Genomic DNA, 26,347 nt, shown 5'->3' on the forward strand with positions numbered 1-26,347 from the left:
TTTGGGGTCTCGGAATTGCAATTCGGGGGAGCACAGGTTTCAGGAAACCAAAAAAGTGTTGCTCTGGTAGGGAAAGCAAAGGGGGGAGGGGTATGAGAAAGAAGGAAGGGGTAATTGTATGTTGTAGACAAAGAAGATAAGGGGAAAAGATGCTAATCTGGTGCTGACCCCTTGAGCCACTTTTGATAACTATCTTATTATTTTCTTGCTGCCGTCAGATTAAACTGCCCCTACTATGTGTTTATTAACTTCACTGTCCTCATATGACCTGAACGCCAGTTGCTCTGTTGAAATTTAACTGCGTGCAAAACTATTGTCGCTGAATTTCACCAATAGACACTAAAAAACAAATGTACATGGGGTGCTTGGGTGGCTCAGTTGGTTAAGCATCTGACTTCAGCTCAGGTCACGGTCTTCCGCCTCATGGGTTCAAGCCTCGCATCTGGCTCTGTGCTGACAGCTCAGAGCCTGGAGCCTGCTTCGGATTTTGTGTCTCCCTCCCTCTGCCCTTCCCCCATTCTATCTCTAAAAAATAAATAAACACTAAAAAAAATAAAAAACAATTGTACATTTATTTTTTATCCAGAATCAAATTATATATTCAAGCAATCAATGTATCTAGTATCAAATTATATATTCAAGCAACCAATTCTGTAATGATCTCTTCTTTCATGATGTGATTTTTTTTTCCACTTGAGTTAATGATGAGGAGTCTTCTTATTTTAACACATTCCAGAGTTCTTGGCTCTTAGGGGGAGAGAGAGAGAGAGAGAGAGAGAGAGAGGGAGAAATCAATGAACTGTTCATCTTCTGAAGCCTTTATGTTTTCCTAGGACCACCCTTTGACAAGGTGCTGGGAAAAAGCTTTTACTTAAGCATCCATGTGGCTGCAAATCTGAGGGCTGTAAATAATAACATAATGACTGGATTTTTCCAGACAAACAGAAAGATATATAGAAAGGATAAATAATTCATAAAAATTGATGAATTGCCTCCATAAAGCAAATTCCCCCAACTTGTCTCCCTATATAAAATAATTGAATAATTCAAACCTACATGGAAGGAGGAAAGGAGATCATGGGAGGTAGGTGAGAATTATGGCAAGTTGTATATGTTTAAGAAATTGACATTATAAAATAAATACAAGTATTGTCCTTAGTAAGTTAGGAAAGAACATCAGAAGACTAAGCATGAAATATAACTCAAAGTAACAAAAGAATATTTAACCCAATGACAGACAGTATGGGAGAAAAAAAGACTATCACTAAAGTAAAATATAAATTTAAAAATAAAATGGAAAAAATGTCCTATTATATGTATCAGTAACTGCAACATATACAAGTAGGTTAAAAACACAAAAGATAGAAACTTAGGACACAGAAGAGTGAATGAGGGGAAAAAAATCCCTGCCATTATGAAGCATAACTATTGCTTTAAAAGTTCTTTGGAAAAGAAGAAATGTGCTTACATAAAATTAACATTTTGCAAAAAAAAGGGAAATATGACATTTAAAAGTCTTGGACAGGGGTGCCTGGGTGACTCAGTGTCAGTTGAGCATCTGACTCTTGATTTCAGCTTAGGTCATGATCCCAAGGTCATGGATTGAGTTCTGTGTTGGGCTCTGCTCTGACAGTGGAGCCTGCTGATAAAACTAAAGACAAAAATCAATTAGAAGGAACAAAATTGAATGAACAAAAAAAGGGCTTTTGTCTAGAAATTAATTGAACACATCTGTGGCAAAAATGGCTAAGAAAATTAAAAATAAAAACAAATATAGAATGAAAAATGAGAACTAGCATTGATATAACAAATAGAAAAAAATAAGACAATATTATGAACATTCATATCAATTCGAAAACACAAAATGGACAAAATTCTGAAAGTGCCAAATTGGTCACAAAAATTTAATAACTGACACTTTAACAATATTAAGGCTTCCAGCACATGAATTTGGGATATTGTCCCATTTGCTGTCTTGTCTAATTTTGTTAATTAATGTTTTTTTAATTAATTTATTTTTAGTAATCTCTACACCCAACGTGGGTCTCGAACTCATGATGAGATCAAGAGTCACATGGTCTTCTGAGTGAGCCAGCCAGACACCCCTCATTAATGTTTTATAGTTATCAGTATACAAGTCTTTTACCTCCTTTGTTAGTTTTATTCCTAAGTATTTTATTTCTTTTGGTGTTACTGTAAATGGAATTGCTTTCCCTAATTTCCTTTTTAGACAGTTCATTGTTAGTGTAGAAACACAACTGATTTTTGTATGTTGGCTTTTTATATTGTAACTTTCCTGAATTCATTTATTTATTCTAAGTTTTTTATGGCGTCTGTGGGATTTTGTATATATAAGATCATGGCATCTGCAAACAAGGACAGTTTTACCTCTTCCTTACTGATTTCTAACCTTTTTGTTTTTTTCTTCCTGATTAATTCCTCTGGCTAAGACTTCCAGTACTATGTTAGATACAAGTGTTAAGAGTGTGCACTCATGCTTTGTTCCTGATCATAGAGGTCAAGCTTTCAGTGTTTCACTGTTGAGGGTGTTGTTAGCTATGGTTTTTTCAAATATGACATTTATTATGTTGAGATACTTTCCTTCTATTCCTACTTTGTTCAAAATTTTCATCGTGAAAGTATCTTGAATTTTTTCAAATGCTTTTTCTACATGTATTGAGATGATCATGTGACTTTTATCCTTTATTGCGTTAATATGGTGTATCACATTAATTAATTTGCAGATGTTGAATTATCCTTGCACCCCAGAGATAAATCCACTTGGTCATGGTGTGTGTGCCTTTTAATATGCTGCTGGATTCAGTTTGCTAGTATTTTGTTAAAGATTTTTGCATCTATATTTGTAGGAATATTGGCTGGGAGTTTTGTTTTTGTTTTTGTTTTTGTTTTGTTTTTGTTTTCTTGTGATGTCTTTGACTTTGGTATCAAGGTACCCTTGGCTTCAACAAATGAGTTGGGAAGTGTTCCCTCCCCTTCAATTGTTTAAAGGAGTTTGAGAAGCATTGACATTAACTCTTGTTTAAAAATTTTTTTAAATATTGTCTTTATTTTTGAGAGAGAGAGACAGAGCACGAGCAGGGGAGGGGCCAAGAGAGAGAGGGAGACACAGAATCTGAAACAGGCTGCAGGCTCTGAGGAGTTAGCACAGAGCCTGAAGCGGGAACAGTGAGATCATGACCTGAGCCAAAGTCAGATGCATAACTGACTGAGCCACCCAGGCGCCCCAACTCTTAAGTGTTGGTTGAATTCACTAGTGAAGCCAAACAGTCCTGGCCTTTTCTCTGTTGAAAGTTTTTGATTTCTGATTTACTCTCCATACTAGATATAGGTCTGTTCACACTTTTCTACTTCTTCAAGATTTCATCATGGTGGTTATTGTGTTTCTAGGAATGTATCCATTTCTCAATTTCAGTCACATCATCTGGCCTAATGAGTTGCTAAAACAAGTTTTCATTTTATTTAGGGCATGCTTCCAGGTGTGTTTTTAAATTAATCAGTGCTAGTGATAAAAGACAACCTGACCTCTGGAAAAAAAATAGTTTCAAACCATGTGACTGATAAGAGGTTAATCTCCAAAGCACATAAAGAACTGCAACTCAATAGCAAAAAAACCCCAATAACCCAGCTGAAAAAAAAATAGACTAAGGATTTGAAATCTGCGCAGATATTTCTCAAAGAAGATATAAATGGCCAACAGGCATGTGAAGAAGTGCTCGATGTCATTAATTGTCAGGGAAATGCTAATCAGTACCTCAGTGAGATATTATTTGACACATGCCAGGATGGCTGTTATCAAGATAATGAGACAGGAAAGTGGGGAAAATGGCAGCATAGAAGGATTTTGAGTTCACCTCCTCCCATGAGCTCACCAAGGCAACAAGTACATGTAATACAGCTCTCTCTGAAAAAAAACTTGGGCCTGGTGAACGGATTTTTCACAGCTGAAGACATAAATAGAAGTCCCAGTGAGAAGGGTAGGAAGGGCAGAGATGCAGCCAGGAACCAAACCTCCAACATGGTGACCTACAGGCAGAAGGGATATCACAGGTGCGGAGGTCCTCCCTGAGGAGCAAGGGGACCAAGACCCATATCAGGCACCACTGGCTCTGGGAACCTGAACAGGAAAGAGAACATAAAGCCCCACAACATCTGGCCTTGAAAGTCATCAGGGCTTAACTCCAGGAGCTTTTGAAAACCAGAGGGGCTTAATTTGGGGAGAGCCAGAGAGCCATAAGAAATTGAGACTCTCAAAGGGCCAGCACAGTATATCACTCCGTCTGAGACCCAGCACAGAAGCAGCCTCTTGGAAAGCACCTGGGCTATCGATGAGGGAGATTTACTGACCAAATTTAGGATATTTGTGAATTAATATTGTTAACATGTCATCTTCCACCTGTCAGAATGGCTAGTATCAAAAAATAAAACGAGTGTCAGAGAGGATATGGAGAAAAGAGAAACCATGTGCACTGTTGGTAGGAATGTAAACTGATGCAGCCACTGTGGAAAACAGTATGGAGGTTCGTCAAAAAATTAAAAATTAGAAATACTGTATGATTAAGTAATTCCACTTCTGGGTATTTACCCAAAGAAAATGGAAACACTAATTCAAAAAGATATATGCACCCCTGTGTTTATTGCTCACTATTTACAATAACCAAGATATGGAATCAACCTAAGTATCCACCACTAAATGAATGGATAAAGAAGATGTGAGATATATATATTTTTCAGCCACAGGAAAGAATGAAATCTTGCCATTCACAACAACATGAATAGACCTAGAGGGTATTATGCCACGTGAAATAAGTCAGACAGAGAAAGACAAATACCATATGATTGCCGTTATATGTGGAATCTAAAAAACAAAACAAATCAACAAACCAACAAACCAATGAACCAACAAAAAGCAGAAAGACTCATAAATACTGAGAACAAACTAATGGTTACCGGAGGGGAAGAAGGTGGGGAAATGGACAAAATAGATGAAGGGAATTACGAAGTACAAACTTCCAGTTATAAAATAAAGTCACAGGGATGAAAAGTACAGCATAGGGAATAGGGTAAATAATATGGTAATAACTTTGTATCATGCCGGATAGTAACTACATTTATTGTGGTGAGCATATGTAACATATATAATTATCAAATCACTATGTTGTACACTTGAAACTAATATATAATATTGTATGTTAACTTACTTCAATTAAAACAACTTGCTAATAACTAGAAAGAAACAAAAAAAACCAAAACTAATAAAACAAGAAACAAAAGACAGCATAGGTTGATGAGGATGTGTAGAAATTGAAACCCTTGCTTGCTATTGGTGGAGTTGCAAAATGGTACAGCCAATGTGGAAAACAGTATGGAGATTTCTTTAAAAGTTAAAAATAGGGGCACTTGAGTGGCTCAGTCGGTTAAGCAACCAACTCTTGATTTCAGCTCAGGTCATGATCTCATGGTTGTAAGATCGAGCCCCGTGTTGGGCTCCACACCCAGAGAGGGAAAAAGATTTTTTCTCTCTCCCCCTCTTCCGCAACCCCTCCCCACCTCTCAAAAAATAAAAATAAAAGTACATATGATGCAATCCCACTTTTGGGTATTTATGGAAAAGAAGTGAAATCAGAATCTCAAAGAGATATTAGTACTTCCATGTTCCTTGTGGCACTGTGCACAACAGCCAAGATGCAGAAACAACCTAAATGTTGATCAACAGATGAATGGATAAAGAAAATATGGTACACACAAACAACAGAATACTACTCAACTTAAAAAAAAAGGAAATTCTGTGGATAAAGAAGATGTGATATATATACACAATGGAGTATTACTCGGCAATCAAAAAGAATGAAATCTTGCTATTTGCAACTACATGGATGGAACTGGAGGGTATTATGCTAAGTGAAATTAGTCAGTCAGAGAAAGACAAAAATCACACGACTTCACTCATATGAGGACTTTAAGAGACAAAACAGATGAACATAAGGGAAGGGAAACAAAAATAATAAAAAAACAGGGAGGGACAAAACAGAAGAGACACATAAATACGGAGAACAAACTGAGGGTTACTGGAGGGGTTGTGGGAGGGGGGATGAGCTAAATGGGTAAGGGACACTAAGGAATCTACTCCTTAAATTATTGTTGCACTATATGCTAACTAATTTGGATGTAAATTAAAAAAAATAAAATTAAAAAAATAAAATTAAATAAAAAGAAGGAAATTCTGGGTGCCTGGGTGGCTCAGGTCACGATCTCATAGTTTGTGAGTTTGAACTCTGATAACAGTGCAGAGTCTTGCTTCAGATCCTCTGTCTCCCTCTCTCTCTGCCCCTCCCCAGCTTGTGTGTGTGCATGCTCTTTCTCTTAAAATAAATAAACATTTAAAAAAATAAGTAGATAAATAAAAATCTAAACATAAAATAGAAAAATATGAAGCCAATAAATATGATCATATTTTTGTGAATTTAGGTGGATAATGACTTCTTCAATAATTCCCCAAACTCAAACTGTTAGGTGAAAATTGATGAATTTAACAACATTAAAGCATTAAATATTTCTGTTCTTTTAATGATGTAACTGAGATACAGTGGTGCCAAATAGGGAGAAGTAATCAATGTCTAGTATGCAAAGAATCTAAAATATAAAGAATTTTTGCAAATATAGACAAACAACCAGGAATTACATGAAGATGTAGACAAGAACCTCACAGAAGGGGAAACCTGAATGTCTAACAAATACATGAAGACATTCTCATACTTACTAATAATCAGAAAACACACACACACACACACACACACACACACACACACACACACACAATCACACAAATCAAAGAAACCATTCAATTGGTGTTGATTGGAGGGATCCTGAATCAGGAGATGAATAGGAATATTCAAAGTCATTAACATTAATACAATTTCACTTGAACCCACTAGTTCATGCAACTGGATTATATAAACAAATCTTTGTTTCCATTTATTTTTTAAATGATAATTGTTGCTACCAAATGGATGATTTAATATGGAAGCTTAAGTCTTAAATCTGAAGTATACACAGTGACAGCAAAAATCACACTTGACAATTTAATTACCTGTGAGCAGGAAAACATCGGGTTACTAAGGACTCCCCCTCAGGATGTCTCAGCTGGGGTGTGGTTTCAGGCACATTCTCTGACCTACAGGTATGATGACATTGATATATTCATTAGAAGAATACAGTCCAAACACTCCCCCTAATGGCAGTATATTGTGAGAGTACACTATGAATTAAAAAAAAAAAAAAAAAAAAGGGAGATTCAGATCTCTTTAGAGATTGATCAAAATATCTTTTCAATGCTGAGTTCAGCATAAATATACTCCATTAACAGAAATTGCAGGTTATTTCCACTCTATTGTAGTGGAGTCATAACTTAAGATCTGTCCTGTTAAAGAGCATACCTTCTACTCTCCCAAATTTGTACCTCTGATCCTTATCTGCTCTGTAAATTCCAGATTCATATATAGAGATAATTGACATTCTCTTGGTTGTCAAATAAACATGTGAAAACAAATATGTTCAAAATAGAACTCTTGATCCTCCCTCCAAATTTGTTCTTCCTCTAATAATTCCCCATTTGTAAAAGGCTTCTTCACTCCATGGCAAAACATTTAGAATCATCAAGATAATTTCCCCCTTTTACCCTTTATCCACATCTTCTCCAGCAGCAAATCTTGTCATCCTAAACCTATCCTTAATCCCCTCAACTCCCACTGCTACCACCCTAGTCCAGACCACTGTTGATTCCCATTTTGACTATGGCAATCACCTCTTTTAAAAACTTCCTTTCGTTCATTCTTGAATCCTAAAAACTGTTCACATTCAGCCTTTTTCACCACTCAGTGGATCCCCTCCCACCAGTCACCTGAAGTCCATATGCTCTGTCCTGTCAAAATCTGCCCTCAAGAAAGAATCTTAAACTCAATTTACCATAGCATAAATTACTAACAGCCTACCTTTGTAACAATCCCAAGTAGGGTATCATTTTAATAAGAATAAACCCTTGACTGCAAGAATTATTAAATATAGGGAAAAGAGTTTTCCATCATCATTCTTTCCATGATGAATTTTTCCATGAAAAAAAATTTTTTTAGATTTAAAACTAGACATATTTTACCCACCTTCCCTATCATAGACAGGGAGTAATATAACTTACTTTTTCTTTCTCTGAACAAGATGGAAAATGATAAATACAATACATAGAAAAATTATGAATGAACCAAATGCATACAACAAAATATAAGGAGAACCAGAAGTACCTGAAAGACACAAGCAGAAACATATTCTTTGTGACTATATGTCATTTCTATACACGGTACTTTAAATCTTCAATGCTCTTTTGATTTACCATTGCTTTGTTGATAATCAAATTGATACTTTAATATTATTTACCATATTCAATTTTGTAAAAGAATATACTAACGCATTTTCAAATTGAAGACAGATAATATTTAATACCATTTTACCACACTCAAGAATAAGAAAAAAAGATATAACCACCAAAAGAACAATCACAAGAAAATGTATAAGAAAAACATAATGTAGTCACAATGAAATATTATTCAATTATTAAAATGTATCTGCAAAAGCCCCAGAAAATAAATTTATAATGATAATTAGTACTTAAGATTAATGTGTTAAGCAATGTGATAAGCATCTTATAAGGATTATTTGCATTAACCAGGGGAGTACATTATTAGATACAGATGGCAAAATAGAGGCTCTGAGATGTTAAGAAAATTGGCCAAAGATACATATTGATTAAGTGGCAAAATTGGGAAGCAAGTTCAGTATTGTCTGATTCCAGAGCCTGCAGTCTTATGAAAAAGAATATTGTAAAACTTTGAGTATCAACACTTTTTTTAAATTTTCTTCCAAGATTTTATTTAAATTCAAGTTAGCTAACATATAGTATAGTATTGGTTTCAGGAATAGAATTTGGTGATTCATCACTTACGTATAGCACCCAGTGCTCATCACAAGTGCCCTCCTTAATGACCATCAGCCATTTAGCTCATCACCCCACTAACTGCCCCTCTAGGAACCTTCAGCTTGTTCTCTTTTTAACATTCTCTTGTGGTTTGCTGCCCTCTCTGTTTTTATCTTATTTTATTTTTCCTTTCCTTCCCCTATGTTCATCTGTTTTGTTTCTTAAATACCACACACGTGTGAAATCATATGGTATTTGTCTTTCTCTGATCAACTTTTTTCATTTAGCATAACACACTCTAGTTCCATCCACATTGATACAAATGGCAAGACTTCATTCTTTTTGATGGCTGAGTAATATTCCTTTGTCTATATATTTATCACATCTTCTTTATCCACTCATGTGTTGATGGATACTTGGACTCTTTCCATAATTTGGCTATTGTTGATAGCGCTGCTGTAAACAATGGGGCATGTGCCCCTTCAAATCAGCATTTTGGTTTCCTTTGGATAAAGACCTAGCAGTGCAATTGCTGGGTCACAGGGTAGATCTATTTTTAATTTTTTGAGGAACTTCCCCACTGTTTTCCAGAGTGGCTGCACCAGTTTGCAGTCCTACCAACAGTGTAAGAGGGTTTCCCTTTCTCTGCATCTTTGCCAACATCTGTTGATTCCTGAGTTGTTAATGTTAGCCATTCTGACAGGTGTGAGGTGGTATCTCATTGTGGTTTTGATTTGTATTTACCTGATGATGAGTGATGTTGAGCATTTTTTTATGTGTCTGTTAGGCATTTGTATCCCTTCTTTGGAGAAATGTCTGTTCATGCATGTCTTCTGACCATTTCTTAACTGGATTAGCTGTTTTTTGAGTGTTGAGTTGGATAAGTTCTTTTTTTTAAGTTTTTTAAAATGCATTTTTAGAGAAAAAGAGCACAAGTAGGGGAGGGACAGATAGAGAGGGAGTGAGAGAATCCAGTCTCACAAACCATGAGACCATGACCTGAGCCAAAATCAAGAGTCTGATACCTAACCAACTGAGCCACCCAGGCGCCCTATCAACACTCTTTATAGTAACTATTTTGGCCATAGTATTCCTAAATTGTATTACAAATCCACTTCTTTTTTTTTTTTTTTAACGTTTATTTATTTTTGAGACAGAGAGAAACAGAGCATGAATGGGGGAGGGTCAGAGAGAGAGGGAGACACAGAATCCGAAAAAAGCTCCAGGCTCTGAGCGTTCAGCACAGAGCCCGACACAGGGCTCAAACTCATGGACCGCAAAATCATGACCTGAGCCGAAGTCGGACGCTTAACTGACTGAGCCACCCAGGCGCCCCTTACAAATCCACTTCTATCTGTGTATAGATATGTATATTCTATCTTCTGAATATAATTACATTTTTCATTACAACTTAAATTTAACTGAAGATCATCATGATTATCAATGCTAGTTCTTAGATATAATATAAAAATGAACCAATACACTTTGTGGATGGACCTTGTGAGGAAATTGTGCTTACAGTAAATGGCATGAATTATTGTGCATTTTGCATTCTTAGGTCTGCTTGTGGTAGAGTTTTTGAGTCCTTTTTTTGAGAAATTTTTGTTAGCGATTACTTCTTTGTTGATACTGTTAGGAAAATCCATGTGAGAAACTCTGTGCTATTTATTTTTGACTGTTCAGATGTCACTTGGTCTCAGGTTCTAGTTTTAACTATATTCTTTTTCAATGAGATACTACATAGCTCATTCAAACTGGGCAAAGAAGGCTGAATGGGCGTAAAATGTGAATACAGCCCTGAAATTGGCACTAAAATGTGAACACAGCACTAAAGTCAGCAATAATAAAGCATGGGGAAAAAAAGGCTTTCTATGAGATTTCAGTAAAACCAGAAATTTATAGGGGGCACCTGGGTGGCTTAGTCAGTTGCAGGTCTGACTCTTGATTTCGGCTCAGGTCATGATCTCAGGATCGTGGGATCGAGCCCCCACATCATGCTCAGTGCAGAGCTTGCTTGAGATTCTCTCCCTCTTTCCCTCTGCCCCTCTCCTGCTGACATGCTTTCTCTCTCTCAAAAAAAAAAAAAAAAAAAAAAAAAAAAATCATGAATTTATATCCCTACTATTTGTTGCAAAGCTAAGCAAGGAAGAATTATCTTCTGAATTGACAAGTTACTTCTTTACAGACATTTGCATTTTAGTGAGAAGTGAAATTAACCATAATAATCCAGCCAATAGATTGATGAGAGATATATACATATGCTATTCAATGGGCATGTTCCAATCTCATGATTTAAGGAATTTTTACAGAAAGAGGACCTGATTAACTTCAGCTTCAAGAAACACATGTAACAAAAATATTTACCTCTACCCTTCCTAAGACTCCATTAAAATTATAGTAACAAAAATAAACTGATTCAGCGAAAAACAGCAGACAGAAGAATGATCTTCATTGGCAAGAGATTTAAACACATTTACAACAGATGTGAAGTGGATAGAGGAATGGCCTCTGAAGGTGCAGGGTGAGAGAAGCTGCAGGCTCATGTATGCACAGAACAGACTATACCTGCAGAGAGAGCCCCACAGAAACTGGACAGCATTAGAACTCAGATGACAAAAGAAGGAGGGATTAATCACAGAATGAAACTTACACTCAAAAGCACCCATTTCCATATCCAAAAGTTCAGTTCTGGACAGCCAGGTACTCTGATCCTTCAGCAAGAAGAAGAAGAAGAAGAAGAAGAAGAAGAAGAAGAAGAAGCAGCAGCAGCAGGAGGAGGAGGAGGAGGAGGAGGAGGAGGGGAAGAGGGAGAAGGAATAGTTAAGTAATTCATTGAATATAATGAATATAGACTAGGAATACTTAGGGTAGGGGGTCAGACACCTTGAGTATAGGCCCCTCCATTCTGGCTTTTAGAGTCTTCTGCTGCCTCCTTTCTACAAACAAAAGTCTGTCCCTTTGATGTAAAAAAACACACAAAAAATCTGTAAAGCTGCAGTCAGGGCTCATCAGAGTTTGAATAAAACCTGTAATCAAAGTGAGAAAGATTGAGTAAAGGAAGCATAAATAAAATTAAAATGGTGGTAGTGTCCCAAGGGTGGGCAGTGGAGGAGATAATTAAAGAAACAGAAGATAATTACAAGATTTGACAAGATATTACTTTCTTAAAGCAGGAAGAGAAGGGTATGAAAAAAATAAATCAACTTTAATTTATAAAATTAATCTTAAATTATAAAAGCAATTCAAAATTATAAGCCTGATTGTCAAAAAAAGAAAAACTTGAATGAAAAAGTTTAAAGATATTTTTTTAAGTCTCCCAGGTACTATGAAGGGAAGAAAAGACATATTTTTTAAAAGATGAAAATAAGATTCAATGTAAATGTTTTCATGCCCAATTAATTGAGGTTTATAAAAAGAGAATAAATTAAGTGAACAGGTGGAAATTTTTCAAAGAAAGGAGAGAATATTCAGAGTTTAAAGATTTGAGTCTCCAAACTGAATGAACTCACCAAATGCCAATTACATTAAAGAACTATAAATAAAATACTCTAAAAATAGTAGTAGAAAGTTTCAGAGCTCTAAGGATAATGAGAAGGTTACCGTTACCAAAGAGAAGATATGGTAGTATTTACTATTACAATTTTCTGATTGACATTTGACTTTTCATCAATCACAATGGACGATCAAAGACAATGGAGGACTACTTTGCAAATTCTGAGGGCAAAAGGGTTGTTAAACTAAAGTTGTGTAACAAGCAAACTATCAATCACATGAAACAGCATTGTAAGACCCTAGGAGAGACCCTGTGGCCTGTTAGCATGACTATCAGAATCCCTAGGGAAATTTCCCACTGTTCTAATTCCACAGCACTGAGGTGACTTTGCTTTAACCAGGTTGTGTTAACCTGGGGGAGTGAGGCATGAAAATGATGGAAGGATAATTTATGTTGGCCTGAGTGTGTTATATTTTGTAGTAGTTTCATTTTGTGCTGGTTATTACCTTGTACTTTATTTAGGTTAGTCCACAGATTGTTTAATTCAGAGATTAATGAGATGTCCTAGGTTCAAATGAGGTTATGTTTAGCCCATCTGGACTATGTAGTAGGCTACTTATTCCAATAGTCCAGTAGCTGGTTATGTACCCCAAATTGTTAAACTTCCAAAAAATGTGATGTGTCCTTCACTCATTCAAACTTTATGAACCAATATCATTGATGGCGAGTGATGCTATTTGTTCTTGAATGAATGTGACAAATTATGGAGAAATTTTATCCTCCCCACTTCCTGAGTTTACATTTTTTCCAAAAGTGATGAAGGACATTAACTAAAGACTCAAGAACCTTAGGAAAACACAAGCAAGACAAATACAAAGGATGTGACACCAAAGCACTAATAATAAAACTGACATAAAACAAATACAAGGAGAAAATCTTAAAAGCCGCCAGGATGAAAGGGAGATACATTTCAAAGGACCAGAAATAAAATTGATATGTATCTTTTCAACAAAAGTAATGAAAGTCTGAAGCCAATAAAATACCATTGTCAAGGTGATGAAAAATACGAAATAACTATCAAACTGGAATCAGAAATCCTGTAAAAATGTTCTTCAAAAGTTAAAACATTTTATGACCAAAAATATTAAAATAATTGGCCATCTATAATTTTTCACTATGAAAAAAACAAAAAAGAATTCTTTAGGCAGAAGGAAAAGTGTGAACATGGACAAAGAAATAAAAAACAATGGAAAGGATAAATATAAAGAATATTATTATAAATAACAGGAACAAAAACAATAACATATTTTGGCATTTAAACATATATAAAGAATTAAAATGTACAAAATATGCGCCCGAAACTAATATAGCATTTTTTGTCAACTATACTCAAATAAATAAATAAATAAATAAAATGCACAAACCAATAGCACAAGGAGTGGGCATTCATATAAGCCCATTGCATTATCTGAAAAGTAGTAAAAATAGTAAATTATATTAGACTTTAATAAGTCAAGAGATGTATGTTGCAGTCTCCAAGACAACCCTTAAAGAAGGGTGCAGGAATGTATAGTTAACAAACTAATAGAAGAGGTAAATGAAACAAAAATAAATAATCCAAAAGAATTCAGGGAGAGAAAGGATTATAAAACAGGTCAGAAAATAGAAAACAAATAATAAGGCGGTAAATGAAAACCTAAATATATCAGATTTACACTTAATGTATAGAGACAAAATGGTTTCATGTTGAAAGATTATGTAGGCGAAATATAAAAACAATTATTTAAATTTTGTAGGCAATTATATTATATAAATGCAGAACATAAATATATTGAAATTATTATTTAAAGTTTTAAGAAAAATCATACCTTGTGTAACTACGGCTTTGAAACAGAGGGTACAATTGACAGAGCTTGGGTGGAAGACAGGCAAGGAGAAATGGGCAGCTGAGAGAGACTTTCTATGGTGGATGAAACAAAAAATAGGTTTTACCATGCTGCTGACGGCTGCAGAGGTAAGCAGTAAGAGAACTATATTGGGAAGAAAGGCACCATATTGGGAGGAGGAACGGTTGAAGGAGGTATGAGTGAACCTAGTCTTCACTGCCTGTGGTAGAAATTCAGTGGAAAGCAGTTAAGGGAGATCAATGAAAACTTTGCCCTTTAAGAACAGTTACCATTGGAGACAGAACTGGGGTAGAGAACAGTTGCATTGCCTGATTCTTTTAACCATGCAGGAGTACCACGAAGACTTAACATTTCTAAAAATAGATGAGTACACAAACACTTCTGGTATGAATTTTTAAAACATTTCCCCTGTTGATTATTATTTCTACTTACATTCTTGTTTGACTGACAGAGGAACAATCTTCTCTTCATTCCTTAGAGGATGATCCATGTGCACAATCAGGTGTTGGAGACTTAGGGATCTCACAGTCTCCAAGGAGACGTTGTACATTTTCGTGATAGTCACTGTGCCATTTGGGTTCTGAGCAAGGTATTCCTCTGGTGGATTAACCAAGACTTTTGATGGGAAAAGAGATATTTGAGGAACAGGTTTTCCCACAGCTGAGTAAATAAAACTAAGAAAATCTTCAGAGTCAAAGTTGGACTGGAGCTCAGTTTTTATTTCAGATACAGCTGAGACAAAAAAGGAGACACAAAATTAAATATAAAAATATGTCACACCAGATTTCTGAAGTGTTAAAGATGGACTTCCCCAAATTTGTATATGACAGTGAAATGTTGTAAACATGTCCCTCTCAGATACCTCTCCTCACATTTTGCAAAACTTCACAATTTCGTCTCTTATACCCACTATTCCAATTTAAGAGGAACAGTTGGTATCTTCACTTTCATTCAACCTTAAAATTACATTCTATAAATCTCCAACACTTTAAAGTTATAGCAAAATAATGAGGGGACACTATGTCACTATCACTATTCCTTCGACATTTTGTTAATTTGTTAGTAAATTTTTATTCTCTAAGTCTTCTTTCCTCTTTTTCTTTTCTCTCTACTCTCTCTTTTTCTTTTCCTCTCTTTCCCAGTGAAAATTCTGATGCCATTTATGACTTTTATCTACTGGATTAAAATCAATGCAGTGTAAAATTTAGATGAGAGGTCAGAAGACCTAAATGTTATGCCTGGTCAGGAACCATGTGGAAATCAGAAAGTCATGTAGCCATCATTGGCTTCCACTTTTTTTCTTCTGTATAACAAAAGACTGGTTATGGATGGCCTCTATAATAGTCTTTCCTTCTCTAATATTCTTTCTCTGGACCTTAAACTTCAAAGGTCACATCCCCTTGATTTTGACTCTACATAAAACATTTACATACCTATAATGTTAAGGCAAATTTGTCCACTATGGCTGCCTTGCGGGAACACATTAAATAGACATTTGTAGCAGGCTTCATCTTCAAATGTTACTTCACGGATAGTTATGAATGAGGAATTGGGTTCGATGACCTCACAGTGCAGCCGATCTCTGTATGGTGGAAGAATCTTTTCTCCATATATATTGCTATATGTGCCAATATTTTGTCGCGAAGAACCTTGGATCTTCTGCCAGGTAATTTGCACAACATCTGCTGGAGTTGTCAAATTGCAGAAAATCGTCACATTTTCTCCAAATACAGCTGTCTCATTATTTTTGTATTTTATTCTATGTGGAGAATCTGAAAATAAAGCCCAGTATAAATTAAGAGAAATGTATTTTCATACTACCTTGGATACAATCCCTATCATAGCACTCCCTTATCTCTCTGTTTTATAATGATCTTTTTATTTGTGTCTTTCCCCACTAGAAAATGAGCTTTCTTATCTTCTTCACCATTGATAGGTAGTTTTAAAAGTGTTTCTGACATATACTACCTATTGACAAATATTTATTGACGGCAAAACTTGAAACATAAATTACCAACACAAGTAATGGTAATTTTGATGAATCTCTGGAGGTTGAGGGTGAACTAGCTTGAGGGTGACAAACTCCTCAGGGCTCCAGTATTAGGGAGGACCTAAAATTCATAGTTTCCACCAGCATGAACCTAGCCAGTTTCTCGCAGTGAAGAGCCAGGAAAACTCACCTCATATCTTTGGCAAAAGAAGGAGAAAGTAATCATGTTGAAATAAGCCCAGTGCATTTTCCATAAAAATTTCCCCTTCTCCAGGGGAAAAGACTTTATCAGAACTTATCTCACATGGGTGGAAGGACAATGACCCAGATCTGGTTCCCTTTAGCTTTCCTATCTTATCTAAGGTGGGGAAGGCAGGGGGAAAAGGTACAAAAACTTGTGAAGTCACAGCCAAGGGTCATAGGCCTACCAAGAGTGAAATTTAAACATAAGTTTTTAAAATACTTACTTCCTTAAGTCTTCCCCACCACAGCAGTAGGGTTCCAATATAATGACAGTGGATTACAGTTGAAATGGTTGTAACGCTCAGACTTCAATCATCAACAGGAGAGACAAAAACAAAGAAACTACAAGAATTTGAAACCCTTGATACCTTAACCTATAGTAAACAGTAAACACAACCCAACACCCTGTCAGAGTAACATAAAACCCAAGTTAAAGCTCTATTTACCTTAGTTCCTATCTGACATGTCATGTCTGGATTAAAAAAAAAAAAAAAAAAGTTGTAAGGCATGCTAAAAGCCCAGAATAAAAGTAATCGGAAAAGACAAAGCAAGTATCCAAGCCAGACTCAAATACAGTACAGATTTTGTAATTATCAGACAGAGAATTAAAGTCAACTATGATTAATATAGTAAAGACTCATGGAAAAGTTTGACACGTGCAAATACATATGGATAATGTAAGCATAGATACGGAAATGCTAAAAAGAATAAAGAGAAAATGCCAAAGACATTACAAGAAAATAAAACTACAGACCAATATGTCTTATAAACATATATGCAAAAATTCTAAGCAAGTTGAATCTAAAAAAGTATTAAAAAAATAAACTCCATGATCAAGTGAGATTTATCCCATGTATACAAAGCTGGTTCAACACTTGAAAATCAACTAATGTAATTTATTACCTCAACAGACTAAAATAGAAAAGTCACAAGATCCTATCAACAGATTTAGAAAAAGTATTTGATAAAATCCATCACCAATTCATTAATAAAACCTCACAGTAAACTAGGAATAGAGGGTAACTTCCTTCACCTGAGAAAGAACATCTTCAAAAAAAAAAAATATCTACAAAAACCCTACAGCTAGTATCACACTTTAATAGTGTAAAACTCAAAGCTTTCCCATTAAGATCAGGTACAAGACAGGGATGCCTCCTCTCACCACTCGTTTCCAACACATACTGAAAGCTCTTCCTAATGCAATAAGGCAAGAAAAATAAATAAAAGGTATGCATATTGGGAAGGAATACATAAAACTGTCTTTGTTCATAAATGACATGATCATCTATGTAGAAAAGCAAAAAGAAGCAACAAAGAAACTCCTGGAACTAATAAGCAATTATAGCAAAGTTGTAGGATCACACAATTAATATACAAAAGTCAATCGCTTTCCTGTATATCAACAATGAGCAAGTGGAACTTGAAATTAAAAACATAATACCATTTACATAAGCAGCTCCCAAATGAAATACTTAGTTATAAATCTAACAAAATAAGTACAAGATCTATATGAGGGAAATTATAAAACTCCGATGAGCAAATCAGGGAAGAACTAAATAAATGAGAAATATTCCATGTTCGTGAATAGGCAGACTCAATATTGTCAAGATATCAGTTCGTCCCAACCTGATCTGTAGATTCAATGCAATCCCAATTAAAATCTTAACAAGTTATTTACAGACATTGACAAACTGATTCTAAAGTTTATAAAGAGAAGTAGAAGACCCAGAATAGCCAACATAATATGGAAGGACAACAAAGCTTGAGGGCTAACACTATTCAACTTAAAAACTTACTATAACTAGAGTAATCAATACTCTGTGGAATTGGCAAAAAAAAAAAAAAATAGATCAATGGAACAGAATAGAGAGTCCAGATATGGACTCACACACATAGAGTCAACTGATCTTTGGCAAAGGTGCAAAGAAATTCAACAGAGAAAGGAAAGCCCTTTTCTTATTTTATTTTTTTATTACTTTTTTAATTAAACATTTTTAATGTTTATTTTTGAAAGAGAGCTTGTGCAAGCGGGGGAGGGGCAGAGAGAGAGAGGGAGACACAAAATCTGAAGCAGGCTCCAGGTTCTGAGCTGTCAGCACAGAGCCTGACACAGGACTCAAACTCATGAACCTCGAGATGATGACCTGAGCTGAAGTCGGACACTCAACCTACTGAGCCACCCAGGTACCCCAAGGATGGCCTTTTTGACAAATGATGCTGCTGGGACAGTTGGGTGTCTGATTAGTTTCCTAGGGCTGCCATAACAAAGTACCACAAACTTCATGACTTGAAACAATAGAAATTTATTTTTCACAGATCTAGAGGTCTGAAGTCCTAAATCACGGTGTTTGGGATTCAGGGTTCACCCTAACCCAACGTGATTTCTTCCTGAAATCACCTTAATTGTATCTGCAAAGACCTTATTTCCAAATAAGATCATATTCTACGTTCCAGATAGACAAGAAAGGGGGTGGGAGCACTATTCAACCCACTACAATAGGCATATGCTTAAAAAAATGAAGATAGACACCTAACAAAAATTAACTCAATATGGATTATAGACCTAAATGAAAAATACAAAACTATAAAACTTAGAAGAAAACATAGGAGAAAATCTAGGTGACCCTGTGTTTGGTGATAAGTTATTAGATATAATACCAGAAGTATGATTCATGAATGAAAAGAAAAATTGATGTTATACTTCATTATAATTAATTTGTCTTTTACTTTGTGAAAGACAAAGTAAAGACAATATGACAACAAGCCACAGACTGCAAGAAAGTATTTGTAAAACACATACTTTGGCATAGTTCATTCAGGCTGTTAAAATTAAATACTACAGGGGCGCCTGGGTGGCGCAGTCGGTTAAGCGTCCGACTTCAGCCAGGTCATGATCTCGCGGTCCGTGAGTTCGAGCCCCGCGTCAGGCCGTGGGCTGATGGCTCAGAGCCTGGAGCCTGTTTCCGATTCTGTGTCTCCCTCTCTCTCTGCCCCTCCCCCGTTCATGCTCTGTCTCTCTCTGTCCCAAAAATAAATAAAAACGTAGAAAAAAAAATTAAATACTACAGATTGGGTAGTTTATAAACAACAGAAATTTGTTTCTCACAGTTCTGGAGGTTGGAAATCCAAGATCAAGGGGGCAGCATAGTTGAGTAAGGGCTCTCTTCTGTGTCATAGAATTCTTGTTGTGTCCTCACATGGTGGAAGGAACTAGGAAATTCTGTGGATTTTTATAATCTAATCCCATTTATGAGGGCTCCACACTCATGAGCTAATCACTTCCCAAAGGCCCCACCTACTCATACCATAACCGTTGAGTGTTAAAATTTTAACATATGAATTTTGAGGGGTCATAAAGATTCAGGCCATAGCAGACTTGTATCCAAATATACAAAAAAAAAAAAAATATGAAAACAAACAATACAATGTAAAAATAGGCAAAAAATCCAAATGGACACCTCACCAAAAAAAGATATATAATTGGCAAATAAGCACATGAAAGGATGCACAAAAATCTCTTGTTGTTAGAAAATTGCCAATTAAAATAATAATGAGCTTCCACAACACACCTATTAGAATGGCTAATATTTCAAATGTGTATATACAATACTAAACGTAGGTGAGGGTATGGAGCAGCAGGAATTCTCATTCATTGTTGATTGGAACGCAAAATGATAGAGCCACTTTGGAAGAGAGTTGGCAGTTTCTTAACAAACCTACACATATTCTTACCATGGGATCCAGCGCTTGTGCTCTTAGGTATTCACCCAGCTGATCTGAAAACTTATATCTACATAAAAATCTACAGGTAAATGTTTAGAGCAGCATATTCATCATCACCAAAAACTGAAAGCACCAATATGACTTCAATAGGTAAATGAGTAAACTGTAGTATCTACACAACAGAATAGATCCACCGATAAAAAGAAACGAACCATCAAATCGTGCACACACATACAAACCATGGATAAATATGGAATACATATTGCTAAGTGAAAGAATCCAAACCTAGAAGGCTACACACTGTGTGATTCCAAGTATATACCATTTTGGAAAAGGTAAAACCATAGAGACAGTAGAAATATCAGTGGTGTCCAGGGTTCAGGAGTAGCCAGGAGAGTTGAACAGGTGAGACACAGGGGATTTTTAGGACAATGAAACTATTCTGTATGATACTGTAATGGTTGGTAAGTGACCTTACACATTTGTCAAAATGTATAGAGATTTTTTTTTTCAACGTTTATTTATTTTTGGGACAGAGAGAGACAGAGCATGAACGGGGGAGGGGCAGAGAGAGAGGGAGACACAGAATCGGAAACAGGCTCCAGGCTCTGAGCCATCAGCCGACAGCCTGACGCGGGGCTCGAACTCACGGACCGCGAGATCGTGACCTGGCTGAAGTCGGATGCTTAACCGACTGGCCACCCAGGAGCCCCTAAAATGTATAGAGATTTATAGCACATAAAGTGAATCTTCAAGTACACAATTTAAGAAATTATTCGGGCACCTGGGTAGCTCGCTCTGTTGGTTAATCGTCCAACCCTTGATATTGGCTCAGGTCAATATCTCATGGTTTGTGAGATCAAGCCCCTTGGGCTCTGTGCTGACAGGACAGTGCAGAGCCTGCTTGGGATTCTCTCTCTGCCTCTCTCTCTGCCCCTCTCTTACTTGCACATGCGCTCTCTCTCAAAATAAATAAACATTTAAGAAAAAAAAATGATTTAGGAGACAGAGGTTGCCAAGGCGTGCAGTCTGAAACCTGAAAATCTAACTGTATTACAAATGTATCCTATGTAGACATATGAGTTCATAGTATGTACACTTGATATGACATAATTAAAATAGCATTTTACCTCTGTGTCCTTCCTCCCCTAAACCTGTAAGGCACTCTAGTCATGAGAAAAATATCAGACAAATTCTGATAGAGGGTAATTCTACAACATACTTGACCAGTCCCCTCAAAACAGTCAATGTCATAAAAAATATGGAAATTCTGAGATAACGGTCAGTTAAGAGAAGCTTAAGGAGACAACACAAAGAAATGTAATGGGATAACCAGGGTGGGATCCTTAAAAAAAAAAAAAAAAGTTAAAAATCAAGAAATGCAAATAAACTGTGGACTTTAGTTATGAAAAATACATAAAATGTAATTTGTTAATTAAAACAAATGTACCATACTGACATAAGATGTTAATAGTAGGGAAAGCTGGGTAAGGGATATATGGGAACATTGTACTATTTTCTCAGTTTTTCTGTAAGCCTAAAACTGTTCTAAAAAAAATAAAGTCTTTTTAAGGAATCAATTATATTTCTATGTATCTTCAATAAGTAAATGGAAAAAAAAATTTTAAATACCATATAAAATAGCTTCCCAAGTAAAGAAGAAATATATAGTAATGAAAACCTATTGGACGATATATAAGACCTCTTTACTGAAATATGCAAAATAACATCTAAAAAAAATAAAGAAGACTTAAATAAATGGAAAGATACATCATACTGTAAATAAGGAAAAAACATAATGATGTTAATTCTTTTCAAGCTAATTTTTAGACTCAATGCAACTCTAATAAAATTTAAAGCAGTTTTTAAAAAAGATTTTTTAATGTTTAGTTATTTTTGAGAAAGAGAGAGAGAGAGAGAGAGAGAGAGACACAAGTGTGAGCAGGGGAGGGACAGAGAGAGGGAGACATAGAATCTGAAGCAGACTCCAGGCTCAGAGCTGTCAGCAAAGGCTCTGAGCACATGGGGCTTGAACCCAAAAACTGCGAGATCATGTCCTGAGCTGAAGTTGGACACTTAACTGACTGAGCCACCCAGGTGCCCCAAGTAGTTGTTTTTTTTTTTTTTTAATTCTGCATTTGACAAGCTGAGTCTAAAAAAGCCAAGGGCATAAACAAGACCTACTATCTGAATGTAAAGCTAAAGTAATACAATGTTATTTTTATTCAAGGATAAGGAAATAGATGAAACACAATGAAGTAGAGTCAGAAACAGTCCCACACATATATGTGCATCTGATATATATCACAAATGGAACAGACAGTGCATAGATTTGGGAAAAAGATTATCTTCCCAATAAATGATGATGTGTAAATTAGATATCCATATAGAAAAATTATATATTGGCTCTCATCTAAGACTAAAGACAAAAATCTATTTCAAATGCATTGACTCCCATCTAAAAGTAGAAACAAAAATCCATTTCAAATGCATTAAAAATGTAAATGTGAAAATAAAACACTGCTTTACAAATAAAGTATTATAGAACATCTACTTGGCTGGAGTAGCCGATTTCTTAAGTAGGGCATACATCAACAGTTATATGATGCTTTATTCCTTTTTTAGAAATATGAAATTACAAAAAATTAGAAGTGAGTGATTGATCTATTTTAATATTAATTAACTGCAGTCTATCAAAAGATACATATTCGGCAGTAAAAAGGCAACCCATAAAGTGAGAGAAGATACTTGCTATATGTATATATATATATATATATATATATATAAGGATTTGTATTCTACAAAGCAATAAGACAAAGACAGGCAACTTTATAGAAAATGGAGCAAAATATATGACTATGCACGTCATAAAAGAGAATGTTTAAGTGGCCAATAGACAAGATGCTCAACTTCTTTAGTCATCAAAGAAATGCAAATTAAAACCTGGACTATACATGACCAGAATGACTAGCTTGAAAGACAGACAATACCAAGTTTAGTGAAAATATGTAAAAAACCCAATTCATACTTTGATGGGAGTGGAAACTGGAAAACCTTTTGGTTTCATGGTCGATGGTACTGTAACATCGTTGTATGGACAAATAGTAGCTACACTTGTGGTGAGCATAGCATAATATCTAGACTTATCACATCACCATGTTGTACTCCTGAAATTAATGTAGCATTGTGTATCAACTATATTTTAATTAAAAAAATGTGGAACATAGGCATATCCTGTGATCAGAAAATCTACTCCTAGGTATATATCTAATAGAAATGCCTACTTATATTCTTCAAAACACACGTACATAAATGTTCATAGAGGCATGATTTGTAAAAGTCAAAACAGAAATTACCCAAATGCAAATCAACAGTAGAATTGATAAATAAGTTATGGTATTTACACAATGGGATTTAATAAACTGCAATGAGATTTAATAAATTACATCTACTCTCAACAATACGGATAAAACTCACCAATGTATTGTTGAGCCAAAGAAATTAAACACAAATGAATAAATGCTAAATGATTATGTTTCTATATATAATATATATATTTATAACATATATATTAACATACATAATCAATATATGTAATCAATATATGTATTATATATCAACAACAGATAAAATGAATCTATGGTGTAAGAAATTTGGATAGTGGCATTTGTAGGAAAGAAAGGAAGGGGGCATGAATAAAGCTTTGGGATGCTGTTAATGTTCTGTTCTTGATCTTTGCTAGATATGTTAATCTAATCATTAAAAAATTAATCAAACTGCCTACTTATGTTTATACACATTCCTGTATGTCTGCCTTACTTAAATGCAAAGGTTAAAAAAAAACCTCATGTACCTTACTCCACTTACCTCAGACTATATCTGGTTTTCGTTCACTTCTCTTGGCTTTTATATTCAAATTATAAACAAATTTTTTTGCAAATATTTTTCAAAAATTCATTGGTCTGCAACTATACTCAGCATTGGAGAATATTTAAATACATAGAACATGTTTGTTTTATAAAGAGTATTTCATTTGTGAACAAGAGAGCTGTAATGATATCTTACCTGTGCTAATTTCAAGAAGTAAGGTTTTAGAGCAATCATTTACTTTGTCGAGCCTCAGTTTTTTCATCTGAAAAATGAGCTTAAGATACCTGATTTACAGCGTATTGTGAGTATCCGAAAAGAATATGTAAATATAACGACAGTTCTAAATCACCAAGATATTTCAGGTATCATGGGTGATGTAGTCCCCGTCCCCAAACAAAGACCCCTAACAGGTTCCCGTCCCCAAACAAAGACCCCTAACAGGTTTCCCTCACTATCTGAAACTAGTGTGTTCCTATAAAACCTTTCATAAACCGAAATGGCTTAAAGTGAAGAGTGGTTCCCTGCTTTCTGAAAGTCGCAGTTCCACCATTTTGCTTTTATGAAGAACCTACATTAGCACAGGAGGGCTTTTTTGTAAAAGCAAAGTCCTCTTCAAATTTTTTTTTTTAGCTAGCAACAACAGGTACTAATGCAGATCCTTCAGAAAAGCAAAGTGATGTGATATGAACCTTCAGAAAGCAGGGGACACCTATAATACCTAATGAAAGTCTAAAGGGAAAAAATAAGCTATCACTATTACTGTAACAATTTCTCTAATTGTGCTTGCCACATCTCTTTATCATTATTTGCCCACAGGCTGTCTGCCCTACTGGATTTTGAGTTATCTGATATCAGAACCAGAGTTCTCCATTTTGTAGTTTAGATGATTAAGTTAAGAAGTAACATGGGACATATTGGTTTCCTCTTCTGTCACATCATTTTGTTCTCAGCATATGTCACTCCTCATTCAACTTTTGATTGGATTATCTAATTGAATTCAAGTGATACTTCTTGAGGAAAAAAACTCCCTAACTGGAAGTAATCATGATTTATTTTCTCAACTGAATTCCTACAGAACATTAGTTATTGCCCTTATCATGAACCCAAGAGATTTAAGATGGAATTGAGTTAAATATCTTTAACCAAATAATTTTAATGACTAGAAAATATTAGTACCTGAATATTTAGTAAATCCCTAACATCTCAGGAGTACTTCAGTTTGTAATGATAAGCAAACCTATGAAGGAAACAATGAACAAATTTGACAATATAAAAATGATAAACCTTTTAGTGACCAAGGAGAGCCTCAAAACAAGTCAGATTCAGACTTAAAAGGCAAATGGGCTGCAGGAAATACTGCATAACTAGCTAACTAACTGACGGACTAACTAACTAACTTGCAGAGAGCCCATTTGCTTCCAGCAGGTTTGTGGCCTCTAATCTGAACTACTCGGGCTTACTTCAGAAGCAAGACTTCCTTAATACCTTTCTTTCATTCTCTGCTTACTAAGTCACTGTTTCAATATGCTCATCTTAAAACTGCTAGTTGCCAACCACCTGGATAGCTACATGGTTAACATGCAGACCCAAACATAATGCTCTGCTCCCCTAACTTTATAAAAGTGAAAAGACTCCATCCTGGTATTTATTTACCATTCATTTCCAGCCACAAAACAATTGCGAGAAAAGGTGAAGAGTTACCTGATCCTTGTGCCCAGATGGAAAGCAAGAGGGGCTGGAGAATGAGGTAGAGTGGAAAGCCCATGAAATTTGATGATAAAACCATCACTAACATGTGGAGTGTTTTATTCTCTAACAACTTTCACATGAAAATGGCAGTATCTCCCGATATATCCGCCAAAATCTGTTACTCATTAACCACTTGCTCAGAAAGTCCGTTAAGACTTTCCTAATCTTGTGGCATTTTCGACTTCCTTCTCTGCCTAGGCTCTAAATCTGTTAGAATCTCAGGTCTATATAATTTTTGTCGCCGTATGTGCCTGCTATTCTGCAGCTGTCGCAGGATTCATGCACAGGTTCTGAAAACCTACCTGCTAACTTGCAAGAAAGTTTCGTGAGTCCTTCTTTGGGGCCTGCTACTAACTTTTCCCAGTCTTTCATGTCCTGTTATTTATGTA

The 26,347-nt window shown here is 35.5% G+C and overlaps 1 protein-coding gene across 1 annotated transcript; it reads right to left on the reverse strand.

Annotated features, from left to right (window-relative positions):
• Positions 1–539: 539 nt before the first annotated feature.
• LOC115523463 (OX-2 membrane glycoprotein-like) lies at positions 540–26,017 on the reverse strand. The gene is made up of 6 exons (XM_030329525.1): positions 25,911–26,017; positions 15,817–16,155; positions 14,816–15,115; positions 8,210–8,312; positions 7,109–7,192; positions 540–747 (listed from the first exon to the last, which is right to left on the reverse strand). The coding sequence occupies exons 1-6, from the start codon at positions 26,002–26,004 to the stop codon at positions 723–725; spliced, it is 945 nt and encodes a 314-aa protein (XP_030185385.1). The 5' UTR covers positions 26,005–26,017; the 3' UTR covers positions 540–722.
• Between the last annotated feature and the right edge of the window lie 330 nt (positions 26,018–26,347).

Source organism: Lynx canadensis, chromosome C2 (assembly GCF_007474595.2).
Source record: "Lynx canadensis isolate LIC74 chromosome C2, mLynCan4.pri.v2, whole genome shotgun sequence".
NCBI classification, from domain to species: domain Eukaryota; kingdom Metazoa; phylum Chordata; class Mammalia; order Carnivora; family Felidae; genus Lynx; species Lynx canadensis.